The sequence below is a fragment of the Schistocerca piceifrons genome, chromosome 2 (genome assembly GCF_021461385.2).
Source record: "Schistocerca piceifrons isolate TAMUIC-IGC-003096 chromosome 2, iqSchPice1.1, whole genome shotgun sequence".
Classification (NCBI taxonomy): domain Eukaryota; kingdom Metazoa; phylum Arthropoda; class Insecta; order Orthoptera; family Acrididae; genus Schistocerca; species Schistocerca piceifrons.
Window position 1 is genome coordinate 342,488,030 of NC_060139.1, and position 14,412 is coordinate 342,502,441.

Below are 14,412 nucleotides of genomic sequence, written 5' to 3' on the forward strand. Positions count from 1 at the left end.
GTACCTATGACGCTGAGAACTTCTCCTAAGAGGTCACTTGGAGTTTCAGAATCTTTGGTACACGCCCAGAGTGCTTGAACCCACAAACTAGGATCTTGCTGACCAAATCTTCTGCATGTTGTGAGAACTGCTTTGTAATCTCTCTGCCGTATGTGGTACTGCAGAATCTGCTGATATCTGTAATTACGCAAATACAGTGTTGTAACTAAAATCAGTTTTACTTGTACTTGAATTACAAAAAAATCAATAAAGATGTGACAAACGGAATAAGGAAACTGTGACCACGAATAAAGAACTTCCACAATGAGTTATAACTGAAGTTTAAGTAACATTCAGATGCACCAAGCATGTTTTATATATGCTAGAAGTGAAACATGTTTTCCCTATTTCTTTTCAAATTTATTTTTAGTTTTGCTATATTTTTCTGTTGTTGTTGTTTGGTGGACTGAGGAAAAGTATTTTAAGCCTTCACACTGTAATACACTATATCAATGGAAAATAAATTAAAATTATTTTCATGCAATGGATTCTGCACTGCTTTGACATGCTCATACAGCTTAATGTGTTACGGTGTAACGACAAGCGCCAACATGAGGATAAAGAATGGAAGAGCAGAGAGGGCTGTGAGATGATGTCGGCCAATAGTATGCTGACACCAAGACAGGAGCAGCCTCTATATGAAGAGAATATAAGTACCGCTCCACCTAGCCCCAGCAGAAGTGGAAGACTAGCCATCATACAAATGCTATGGCAGTGACTTATGAACTGAATTGTTTTGCTTGGATTGAAATTATATGTACTGAAGGACATTGATTATTTTATTTGCCTGTCACCATTTGCTTGCAACATACCTTCAATACGCGAAGTTAAATATTGTCAGTTTAACTTACTGTAATAAACTCCATTAATATGATTTGCTTGAACTATTGCCTAGTGATCCAAGAACACAGCTTCCTAGGCACTCTATATTAGATGAGTAGGTGGTTACTACGTAATGCACAGCATCCAAAATTGAGAGAAGGGAGGCTGTTTTAAAATGCTGTTAAATAATTGGTTAATGCATGCACATTGTTTTTAACAATGAAATTGCAACTCTCCCCTTCAGCAATCAAAATACAATATTTTATCAGTGGAAGACAGGCCAAGCTCAACTAGAACATGATGGTTATATTAGTAAAAAGGATTTTCTCCTTAATTACCCAACTTATTAAAGATCACATGATCTTTCATTTCTGAAAAAATGCTTACTGTCTGCAGAAGTGCTCATGTTCTGTCAACATGCTGTGGTGTGCTAAAAATCCACAAAGAGGGGGCATCACATTTTTAGTAACTTAGATGGACCTACTTATATCGTAGCAAAATATTTAGAAGCATCACATATATAATATTTATATAACATTACAAAGCATCACATTTTTAGTAACTTAGATGGACCTACATATACCTTGGCAAAATATTTAGTAGCAATTCTTCATTATTCCATTGAACATAGTGAACATTATATTTCTGTAACATCTGACATCATTATGCCTGCTTGTAATCTTCGAAGTTACATCCCTTTTTATGTCAGTTCCTCTTGATAAGTCTTTGAGCTTGATCACTGAAAAGGCCAATGTTCTGACTTTAACCTACTCGAAATTTAATGACAAGGTTTTCAGATACATGGAGTGACTATGAAGAATCAACCCTTCACAACTGCTAACTTTCTCACGGAGGTTTTTAAGAACTAAGCATGATGGACAAAAACTTCAAAACCAACCTGTTTTTGGATGTATATTAAGCACACCTTCACGATTTGGGCATGCAGATTACATTCATTTTAATGACTTTGAGGTATTTAAATTCTACTCATTCTGGCATTAAATTTGCAATGGAAGTTGAAAGTGACAGAAACTAATTTATGATATATTGGTGTACAAAACCAATTATGAAACTTTGGAGCACACAATTCATTGTAAACCTATGCTCACTGACACACACCTGTACCTAAATGAGTTGTCATCTACCATATCAATGCATTGGGTATCAAATGGTTCAAATGGCTCTGCGCACTATGGGACTTAACTTCTGAGGTCATCAGTCACCTAGAACTTAGAACTACTTAAACCTAACCAACATAAGGACATAACACACATCCATGCCAGAGGCAGGATTCGAACCTGCGAACGCAACGGTCGCGCGTTTCTAGACGGTAGCGCCTAGAACCTCTCAGCCACTCTGGCCAGCCATTGGGTATCCTTAGCATTTATGGATGAAGGCAACATGTCAGCACTGTCACTAAAAGCTCAACACAGGTTTTCGTATACATAAAGCCTGTGTTTCTACACAATAGGTATTCTGATAAGTAGATTTGTAGATGTAGAGCAGTTGCAGTGCTTGGAGGATTCCCAGAAAAACAGAAAAATATTTTAATGATATTATGAGAAGGAAAGCTGCTACTCACCATATAGCAGAGATGCTGATTCGCAGATAGACACAACAAGAAGACTCTCACAATTTAATTGCGTGTGTCTTTTTGTTGCACCTAACTGTGACTCAGAATCTCCGCTATATTGTGAGTAGCAACTTTCCTTCTCATAGTATTTTAACATTCCATCCTGGATTTTCCGTTGTTTGAAAAATATTTACAAAAATTCATACCAAGACTTTACTTTTTTGCCAGCTTTGTTACAGATTATCTGCACCTACACAATTTCAGTGTAAACAAAATTCCATATTACTGTAGGAAAGCTTAAAATGGTGACAAAAGTGATGGGATAGTGATACGTACATATCGAGATGGTGGCAGTATTGCATACACAAGATATATAAGGGCAGTGCATTGGTAGAGCTGTCATTTATACTCAGCTGAGTCATGGAACAGGTTTCCGACATGATTATGCCTGTACAAGGAGAATTAATAGACTTTGAATGCAGAATGGTAGTTGGAGGTAGATGCATGGGATGTTCCATTTTGAAACTTGTTAGGGAATTCAATATTCCAAGAGCCAAAGTATCAAGAGTGTGCTAAGAATACCACATTTCAGGCATTATCTCTTACCGTGGACAACACAGTGGCCAGTGACCTTCACTTAGTGACCGAGAGCAGCAGTGTTTGCATAGAGTTGTCAGTGCTAACAGACAAGAACACTGCATGAAATAACTGCAGAAATCAGTGTGGGATGTAGGACAAACTTATCTGTTAGGACAGTGCAGTGAAATCTGGCATTACTGAGCTATGATACGACCGATGCGAGTGCCTATGCTAACAGCACATCATCACCTGCAGTGCCTCTCCTAGACTTGTGACCGTATCAGTTGGACCCCAGATGACAGGAGAACTGTGATCTGGTCAGATGAGTACTGATTTCAGTCAGTAAGAGCTGAGCCGCGTGGGATTAGCCGAGCGGTCTAAGGCACTGCAGTCATGGACTGTGCAGCTGGTCCTGGCGGAGGTTCGAGCCCTCCCTCAGGCATGGGTGTGTGTGTTTGTCCTTAGGATAATTTAGGTTAAGTAGTGTGTAAGCTAAGGGACTGATGACCTTAGCAGTTAAATCCCATAAGATTTCACACACATTTGAACAGTAAGAGCTGGTGGTAGGGTTTGAGTGTGGTGCAGACACCACTAAGCCATGAACCCAAGAAACAAGGCACTATGAAAGCTGGTGGTAGCTCCATAATTATGTGGGCTGGGCTTATATGGAATGCATTGAGTCCTCTGGTCCAACTGAACTGATGATTGACTGGAAATGGTTATCTTTGGCTGTTTGGAGACCATTTGCAGCCATTAATGGACTTCATGTTCCCAAACAATTATGGAATTTTTATGGATGACAATGTGCCACGTCATCAGTCTACAATTGTCCACAATTGGTTTTAAGAACATTTGGAACAATTTGAGTGAATGATTTAGCCACTCCAATCACCCAACACAAATCCCATTGACCATTTATGGGACATAATCAAGAGGTTAGCTCATGCGCAAAACCCTGCACAACCAACACTTTCAAAATTATGGATGGCTACAGAGGCAGCATGGCCCAATATTTCTGCAGGGGAATTCCAACGATTGTTAAGCTCATGCCATGTCGAGTTCTTGCACTAAACCCGACAAAAGGATGTCTGGCACGATATTTGGACGTCTCATAACTTTTGTCATCTCAGTGTATGTCAGATTGTTTGTACTGTCCACAACAGCTGCTTTGGAATATTAATGCTACACGAGGATGAAACACAGATAGCTCCCGCCACATCCCATTGCTGGTATTGTGCACCTCGTGGGTTGATTTAAATTAGTTTAGTACACATGAACCTAGGACCTTACCGATGGTGGGGAGGCTTGTGTGCCTCAGTGATACAGATAGCTGTACTGTAGGTGCAACCACAACGGAGGGGTATCTGCTGAGAGGCCAGACACACATGTGCTTCCTGAAGAGGGGCAGCAGCCTTTCCAGTAGTTGCAGGGTCAACAGTCTGGATGATTGATTGCTCTGGCCTTGTAACATTAACCAAAACGGCCTTGCTGTGCTGGTACTGTGAACGACTGAAAGCAAGGGGAAACTACAGCCGTAATTTTTCTCGAGGGCATGCAACTTTACTGCATGGTTAAATGATGATGGCGTCCTCTTGGGTAAAATATTCTGGAGGTAAAACAGTCCCCCATTTGCATCTCCGGGCGGGGACTACTCAAGAGGATGTCGTTATCAGGAGAAACAAAACTGGTGTTCTACGGATCAGAGCAGGGAATGTCAGGTCTCTTAATCGGGCAAGTAGGTTAGAAAATTTAAACAGCGAAATGTGTAAGTTAAAGTCAGATATAGTGGGAATTAGTGAAGTTCGGTGGCAGGAGGAACAAGACTTCTGGTCAGGTGAATACAGGGTTACAAATACAAAATCAAGTAGGGGTAATGCAGGAGTAGGTTTAATAATGAATAAAAAAATAGGATCACAGGTTAGCTACTACGAACAGCGTAATGAACACATTATTGTAGCCAAAGTAGACACGAAGCCACACCACAACAGTAATACAAGTTTATACGCCAACTAGCTCCGTAGACGATGAAGAGATTTAAGAAATGTATGATGAGATAAAAGAAATTATTCAGATAGTGAAGGGAGACAAAAATAGTAGGAAAAGGAAGAGTAGTGGGGAAATGTGGAATGGGGATAAGGAATGAAAGAGGAAGCCGCCTGGTAGAATTTTGCACAAAACATAACTTAACCATAGCTAACACTTGGCTTAAGAATCATGAAAGAAGGATGTATATGTGGAAGAGGCCTGAAGACACTGGAAGGTTTCAGACAGATTATACAGGGTGTTACAAAAAGGTACAGCGAAACTTTCAGGAAACATTCCTCACACACAAAGAAAGAAAATATGTTATATGGACACGTGTCTGGAAATGCTTACTTTCCATGTTAGAGCTCATTTTATTACTTCTCTTCAAATCACATTTATCATGGAATGGAAACACACAGCAACAGAACGTACCAGCGTGACTTCAAACACTTTGTTACAGGAAATGTTCAAAATGTCCTCTGTTAGCGAGGATACATGCATCCACCCTCTGTCGCATGGAATCCCTGATGCGCTGATGCAGCCCTGGAGAATGGCGTATTGTATCACAGCCATCCACAATACGAGCATGAAAAGTCTCTACATTTGGTACCGGGGTTGCGTAGACAAGAACTTTCAAATGCCCCCATAAATGAAAGTCAAGAGGATTCAGGTCAGGAGAGCGTGGAGGCCATGGAATTGGTCCGCCTCTACCAATCCATCGGTCACCGAATCTGTTGTTGAGAAGCGTACGAACACTTTGACTGAAATGTGCAGAAGCTCCATCGTGCATGAACCAAATGTTGTGTCATACATGTAAAGACACATGTTCTAGCAGCACAGGTAGAGTACCCCGTATGACATCATGGTAACGTGCTCCATTGAGTGTAGGTGGAAGAACATGGGGCCCAATGAAGACATCACCAACAATGCCTGCCCAAACGTTCACAGAAAATCTGTGTTGATGACGTGATTGCACAACTGCTGCGGATTCTCGTCAGCCCACACATGTTGATTGTGAAAATGTACAATTTGATCATGTTGGAATGAAGCCATACTGACGAAACTAAAATGAGCTCTAACATGGAAATTAAGCGTTTCTGGACACATGACGACATAACATCTTTTCTTTATTTGTGTGTGAGGAACGTTTCCTGAAAGTTTGGCCATACCTTTTTTAACACCCTGTATAATGGTAAGACAGAGATTTAGGAAACAGGTATTAAATTGTAAGACATTTCCAGGCGCAGATGTGGATTCTGACCGCAATGTATTGGTTATGAACTGTAGATTAAAACTGAAGAAACTGCAAAAAGGTAGGAATTTAAGGAGATGGGATCTGGGTAAAAACTGAAAGAACCAGAGGTTGTAGAGAGTTTCAGAGAGAGCATTAGGGAACGACTGACAAGGGGAAAGACAGGGGAAAGAAATACAGTAGAAGAAGAATGGGTAGATTTGACAGATGAAATAGTGAAGGCAGCAGAGGATCAAGTAGGTAAAAAGACGAGGGCTAGTAGAAATCCTTGGGTAACAGAAGAGATATTGAATTTAATTGACGAAAGCAGAAATTATAAAAATACAGTAAATGAAGCACGCAAAATGAGATCGACAAGAAGTGCAAAATGGCTAAGCAAGGTTGGCTACAGGACAAATGTAAGTCTGTAGAGCCATATATCACTAGGGGTAAGATAGATACTGCCTACAGGAAAATTAGAGACCTTTGGGGAAAAGAGAACCACTGGTATGGATAACAAGAGCTCAGATGGAAAACCAATCCTAAGTAAAGAAGGGAAAGCAGAAAAGTGGAAGGAATATATAGAGGGTCTACACAAGGGTAATGTACTTGAGGGCAATATTAGGGAAATGGAAGAGCATGTAGGTGAAGATGAAATGGGAGATATGATACTGCGTGAAGAATCTGACAGAGCACTGAAAGATCTAAATTGAAACAAGGCCCTGGGAGTAGACAACATTCCATTAGAACTACTGATAGCCTTGGGAGAGCCAGCCCTTACAAAACTCTACCGTCAGGTGAGCAACACGTATGAGACAGGTGAATACCCTCAGACTTCAAGAAGAATATAAGAATTCCAATCCCAAAGAAAGCAGGTGTTGACAAGTGAGAAAATTAACAAACTATCAGTTTAATAAGTCATGGCTGCAAAATACTAACACAAATTCTTTACAGATGAATGGAAAATATGGTAGAAGCCGACCTTGGGGAAGGTCAGTTTGCATTACGTAGAAATGTTGGAACACGTGAGGCAATACTGACCCTAAGACTTATCTTAGAAGATATGATTCAGGAAAGGCAACCCTACAGTTATAGCATTTGTAGACTTAGAGAAAGCTTTTGACCATGTTTACTGGAATACTCTCTTTCAAATTCTAAAGGTGGCAGGGCTCAAATACAGGGAGTGAAAGGCTATTTACAATTTGTACAAAAACCAGATGGCAGTTATAAGAGTCAAGGGGCATGAAAGGGAAGCAGTGGTTGGGAAGGGAGTGAGACAGGGTTGTAGCCTATCCCCGATGTTATTCAATCTATACACCGAGCAAGCAGTAAAGGAAATAAAAGAAAAATTTGGAGTAGGAATTAAAATCCATGGAGAAGAAATAAAAACTTTGTGATGTTTGCCGATGACATTGTAATTCCGTCAGAGACAGCAAAGTACCTGGAAGAGCAGTTGAATGGAATGGACAGTGTCTTGAAAGGAGGCTATGAACATCAATATAAGCAAAAATAGGAAAATGGAATGTAGTCTAACTAAACCAGGTGATGCTGTAGTTTTGCTATTTGGGGAGCAAAATAGCTGATGATGGTCGAAGTAGGGAGGATACAAAATGTAGACTGGCAATGGTAAGAAATGCGTTTCTAAAGAAGAGAAATTTGTGAATATTGAGTATAGATTTAAGTGTCAGGAAGTCTTTTCTCAAAGTATTTGTATGGAGTGTAGCCATGTATGGAGGTGAAACATAGACGATAAATAGTTCAGAGAAGAAGAGAATAGAAGCTTTCAAAATGTGTTACTACAGAAGAATGTTGAAGATTAGATGGGTAGATCATGTAACTGATGAGGAGGTACTGAATAGAATTGGGGAGAAGAGGAATTTGTGGCACAACTTGTCTAAAAGAAGGGATCGGTTGGTAGGACATGTTCTGAGGCATCAAGGGATCACCAATTTAGTATTGGAGGGCAGTCTGGAGAGTAAAAATCGTAGAGGGAGACGAAGAGATGAATACACTCAGCAGATTAAGAAGGCTGTAGCGTCCAGTAGTTAGTTGGAAATGAAGAAGCTTGCACAGCATAGAGCAGCATAGACTGAAGACCACAACAACAACAACAGTAGACAATAATATTACGAGAGAATGGGGGCTTACTGTTACCAAGGCAGTTTGGGTCTGCATCAGATCACAATGCTTTCATCTCTGCTGGCAGGATGTTTTGGTGGCAATTTTCAACAATAATATAGTGCTTTTGCAAGGATCCACCAATAGTGGTGCAACATGTACACACTGTATCAGGGGCAGCACTGACAGCTACTGAGCACGAGCTGTGGGTTTTAGTGGCATATATAAGGGTGTTGACTCAGTTGCCCCATTATTTCAAACTGACTCAGTAGAAGCAAGGGGAGAACTGTGAAGTTGTCCAAGCACAAGCATGGGGGTAAGAACAGGAAAAGGGGTCAGCCCTGTCCTCCTTAAAGCAACCATCCTGGTATTTGCCTCAAGTGACTTAGGGAAACCATGGATAGTTAATCTGGAAGCAAATTTCAGCCTTCTCAAATTTGAGTTCAGTGTCTTACCACCGCACCATCTCGCTTGATCTCAACAGAAGCATTTCATCTGAAGATAGATGGCCATCAGTTGGACTGGTTGAAACAACAACAAAATATTATGTATCATCACACCAGGAAAGTCTACATGGTCACAATTTTTATTGTTTCTTACTATCAGTCACCACAAATGGGCTGTTTCTGAATGACACCAATTAACATTGTGGTTTGACAGGTGACAAACAAAATTTATTTGCCTGTCATGAAACACAATATCATTTTTAAGCCATAGTTTATGAGTTTTACACACTAGAGTACACCCAGGATCTGAGTTGGGGGATGTGATACGGGTTGGGGTGAGGGTGTTACTCCTACGAGTTTTGCAGCGAATGGCGAAATAATATTGAGATTTCATGACAAACTGAGGTTGGGGTGAAGGTGTTACTCCTACGAGTTTTGCAGCAAATGGCGAAATAATATTGAGATTTCATGACAAATTGATTTGAGTACACTTGCTGCCACTCAGCATCCATGATCTTTTCTGCCTTTTTTCAAACTGACAGTTTCTGTGCTGGTCTGTGTAGCACTGGGCACACCCGTGGAATGCCTGATGTGAAACCACTTGATTTTTGAGATGTAGTAAGAGGAAGTTCAGTAATGTATCTTCAAGCAATACATATTCTGTATGACAAGTTATAGGCACAGGCATCTCATATGGAAATGGTGCAGTGGAAACTTCATCAAAATTATAATAATGCCACCTTCCACTGAAGTGTGAGGACTACTTTATGTGTATGGTTATTTTCAAAGCTGAAATCATCGTATCAGGTATATCTACATCAATATTCTTTATACTACTGTGAAATACGTGACAGAAAGTACTTCTCCTTGTTGGTGTTATTAGGACTTCTTCCCATTTCATTCATTTATGGAGTGTGGAAAGAATGATTGCAAAAAACACCTTTGTGTAAGTTGTAATTAGTTTGATCTTGACTTTGCGATCCCTATGGGAGTGATGCATATAGGATGGTAGATAAGTTATCTTTTAGAAGGCCTGATCCTCACCCTTATTCTGTCATCTATACATCTGTAGTACTATCTGTACTCGCTGAGATAAATATCTGTTGTTCAGCAACACAGTTTGTAAATCTTTGAGGTCCATTTGAAGGTTAACAGTGTCTGAGCTGATATGGGTTCCGTGGATCAAGGTCTCGACAATGCCTATTGTTTGTGCCAAATGGTGGCAACTAGGTTTTGATGTCATTTCACTTTTTACAAATGTGCCTTTGGAGGACTCATTACATCTCACTGGCAAAATGTCTCAAGATGATGTTACAGCATTATTAGATCACACTCTCTCCTTGACATACTTTATACTTAATGAGTTTTTTCCAAACAGTCTGACAGTGTCACCATTGGGAGTCCTGTGTGTCACCTGGTGGCCAGTTGCTTATGGAAGATTCTGAAGACTGAACACTCAAGTCAGTTGTTTTAAGATCAACAGTACAGGGTGTACGTAAGGTCCTGGAACACTTTCAATTACTTACTGCGCAAGAGATAAACATTGTACAGATGTCATACATATTGCATTTTGAAGAGAAACTTTGATAGTTCTTTGCCGGTAACAAACAACCCGTCGTAACGAATTTGTTGTGCCTGAGGTAAATGGCCTTCCTTGTTGGTGACTTCTTACCGTACTTTGTTCTAAACATCCACTGAACAGCTGTAGCACACTTGTTTTTGTTGAACTCCAACACACAGAAAGCTCGCTCCGCACCTGAACTCACCATGTTTGTGACTAGCGCTGACTATTGGCAAATTACCAAACTATGCTGTGGCGGTATACATGAAAAAAAGAAAAAAAACTTTCTGGCTTTCTCTTCAAAACGACATATGTATAATATCTGTGCAATGTTTGGTTCTTGTGCAATAAATAACTGAAAGTGTTCCCGGACTTTATGTACACCCTGTATTTTGGCGATACGTTGATGATATTTTTATAGTTTGGCTCATGCTTTGGACAGCTTTAGAGATTTCCTTCAAAATCTGAACTCCATACACAAAAACATAATATTTTCTATGGGGTTGGAAAAAGAAGAATCTGTGTTATTTTTAGCCTTTTTGGTGTGATGTGCGAATGATGGCACACTTGGACACACAATATTTTGAAAGGCCACTCATACAATTCAATATTTACTAATTGGCACTGACCAGCACAAGCAATCAATATTCTGATGACTCTGATCCTCCAAGCTCAAATCATCTCAGACGCCGATAACCCGCAAGAAGAACTGGAATACCTACAGACTGTGCTCCTGAACAATGGATATTTATCTTAGCAAGCACAGAGTGTGAAATTCCCTGATATTTCCCTGATTTCCAGACAAGTTTCAGCATTCTTTCCTGACAAATTTTGAGATATCAAGGATGAGTAAAGACATAAGCCGACAAAAAATGTTTGGACTGCTGCATTTCTAAACATGTGAGCAAAAATCTTAAATACTAACATCAACATCTTTTGTAATGAACTGTATTTAGATGGATAAAGCAAGCCAAATGGTATGTGTGTTTCATTAAGACCACTGACGTTATTTTATTTCAATAAAAGGAAACACATTTGGTGACAAATATATGCATTTCCCTGGAGTCACAAGGCAGATTTGAAATACCTTCACTGATTTCAGAAGAACCTCAGAGAAATGTGGGTCTCTTGAAAGAAGTGTTTAAGATGGGGAAGAGTTGTGTAAGACACTACTACAGGTGACTGCCAATAAAATGTTGGTTCTATTATGTTCGTTATTGTCAGTTATTACCCACTGTGTTAAGCCTATTATTTTAGTGGTACTGTGTGTCTGCCTGCTTAGCTGAGAGGTAATGTGTTTGCCTACCACGCAGCGGGCCCAGTTTCAATTCCTAGTCGGGTTGGGGATTTTCTCCACTTGTGGACTGGGTGTTGTGTTGTCCTCATCATCATTTCATGATCACTGACACACCAGGAGGCCATCGTGGCATCACCTGAATGAAAAATTGCAACGCAGCAGCCGAACTTCCCTGGATGGGGTTCATGGCCATCAAGGCCACATGATCATTTCATTTTACAGGTATTGTGTGATTTTTCTTTCAAGAATTATGAGTACATAGCATACAAACTGCCAGTGACTGCTGCAATTTTCTTCTTATCGTCCATACTTTCTATATACAAACTACTTACAAAGTGCCAAAATGTACTAGAACAATAAAAACACTGCACTGTACAATATACTTGTGGTGAGACAGTCACAATTCCTGAAATCTATTGCCTGTGGCCTAAGGCTTTCTGAGGAGCACGGCAGTCCTGAGTCTGTGACAAAAATCTGCTTCATTATGCCACACGCAAACAGACCCAGCCTGTGGGCCGATCGATGAGACTAGATCTGACGGGCAGGACCTGCACATTAGTGGTATAAAACTGGGCTTCAGATTGGCAAGCCTGATCCGTTACAGATACCCACAGAAATGGCCTACGGTTTTGGCCCATCGTGGAAGTCCACTTGTGTGGCCAGCTGTTCACGAGTCACAGACATCATGCTAATGAAATGAGACCACAGTAATCAATCCATGCAACAGACAACTTTCGCAAATACTCTGAGAATCAATACTAATGAACATAGGTAGCAACTCACCATGAAGATGATCGCTGAGTCACAGACAGACATGTAGAAAAGACAATCACACTCTCACAACTAAATTTTCGGCCATAGACTTTGTAATAAAATGAGAGCACACACTCTCACATAATCACTCAGACACAACTCATGCACATATGACCACTGTCTCCAGTCACTGCATCAACAGTCTCTGAGAATTAGATCCACACAAACCACTCCTCACCCCTCCCAGCCTCTTGTCGGCAGCTGCTAGGCTAGCAGCAAGAAGTTGTGGCATCACTGACTGCAAGCTGAGGGGAATGGTAGGAAGGGGAGAAGCAGTAAGAATGAGGGAGCAGGGAAGCAGTGCATAAGCAAGATTTTTTCCAGCTTTTTTTTTTTTTCCCCTCTGATTTCCATGACACGTTTGAAATTTCCTGAACTTGTGGCAGCCCTAGCTACAGAAGTACAAATGACAAAACAAGGAAGCGGATCAGGCCTTCAAAATAAAAGCTTATCAACCACACATGAGAAATGCTTCAACGAAAATAGGCAGAGTATTAAGACAACATAAGGTTAAAGTGGTATTTCATACCCCATAAAAAATTCTCTGCACATTTGGGATCTATCATAGACGATTTAGAGCTGTGCAAGGCAGGTGTACATGGTATTCTGTGTGAGTGGAGTAAATCTTCTATAGGGCAAATGATGCACACTGTTCAGGATCACATTGTGGAACACAATTTGCGTACTCATCTCCTCCAAGCTAACAGGTCCACTGTTATCAAACACACTATTCCTGCTCATCTTTTGATGGAATATACTGAAACAAAAATTGGGGCCCATATTCCGAACTTTTGGAACTCTGCTGTCATGAATCAGTAGAAATACAACCGTACAAGCCCCTATCAGCTGAGATGGCTGCTCCCAGTTAGATTATGCATGGATTGGCAGTTATAGGAACGCTTTGTGCTCTGTGTAGCTGATGTCATTCTGCAATTTTACCATGCAAAGATGGTCAACCTGATATTGAAAAGGCGAGCTGCGCATGGACAGTCACAACTGGCACACCACCCACACGTCAGAGGGTTCTTAAATAGAGGAGCTCAGTGCTACTAAGTTGCAAATACATCTCTGTTAGCTAACCAACGTATGCAGACTGAGTAATTCTTCCAAGATAGTTTTCTATTCGAACTGCTGAGAAACAATTTTTAATTTTCTTTGTTAAAACTGTCAAATGCAACAGAAAAGGTAACGTAGAGAGTAATCAGCCACCTGTCAGACAACAAGCAGTATTTCTGATTTCAGATTGGGATAAAGAGTTCTTGATTAATCAAAGATGATGTGACTTACCAAATGAAAGTGCTGGCAGGTCGACAGACACACAAACAAACACAAACATACACACAAAATTCAAGCTTTCGCAACAAACTGTTGCCTCATCAGGAAAGAGGGAAGGAGAGGGAAAGATGAAAGGATATGGGTTTTAAGGGAGAGGGTAAGGAGTCATTCCAATCCAGGGAGCGGAAAGACTTACCTTACGGGGAAAAAAAAGGACGGGTATACACTCGCACACACACACATATCCATCCACACATATACAGACACAAGCAGACATATTTAAAGACAAAGAGTTTGGGCAGAGATGTCAGTTGAGGCAGAAGTGCAGAGGCAAAGATGTTGTTGAATGACACGTGAGGTATGAGTGGCAGCAACTTGAAATTAGCGGAGATTGAGGCCTGGTGGATAACGGGAAGAGAGGATATATTGAAGAGCAAGTTCCCATCTCCGGAGGTCGGATAGGTTGGTGTTAGTGGGAAGTATCCAGATAACCCGGACGGTGTAACACTGTGCCAAGATGTGCTGCCTGTGCACCAAGGCATGTTTAGCCACAGGGTGATCCTCATTACCAACAAACACTGTCTGCCTGTGTCCATTCATGCAAATGGACAGTTTGTTGCTGGTCATTCCCAC

General features: G+C 40.7%; 1 protein-coding gene across 3 annotated transcripts in view; it reads right to left on the reverse strand.

The window, feature by feature from the left end:
- LOC124776759 (vacuolar protein sorting-associated protein 11 homolog) overlaps window positions 1–14,412 on the reverse strand; it is a 195,780-nt gene that overhangs the window by 24,847 nt on the left and 156,521 nt on the right. For all 3 annotated transcript variants that reach the window (XM_047251896.1, XM_047251895.1, XM_047251894.1), the window contains one exon: window positions 5–177. In XM_047251896.1, the coding sequence (XP_047107852.1) occupies window positions 5–177 (173 nt within the window). The remainder of the gene's footprint in view (window positions 1–4; window positions 178–14,412) is intronic.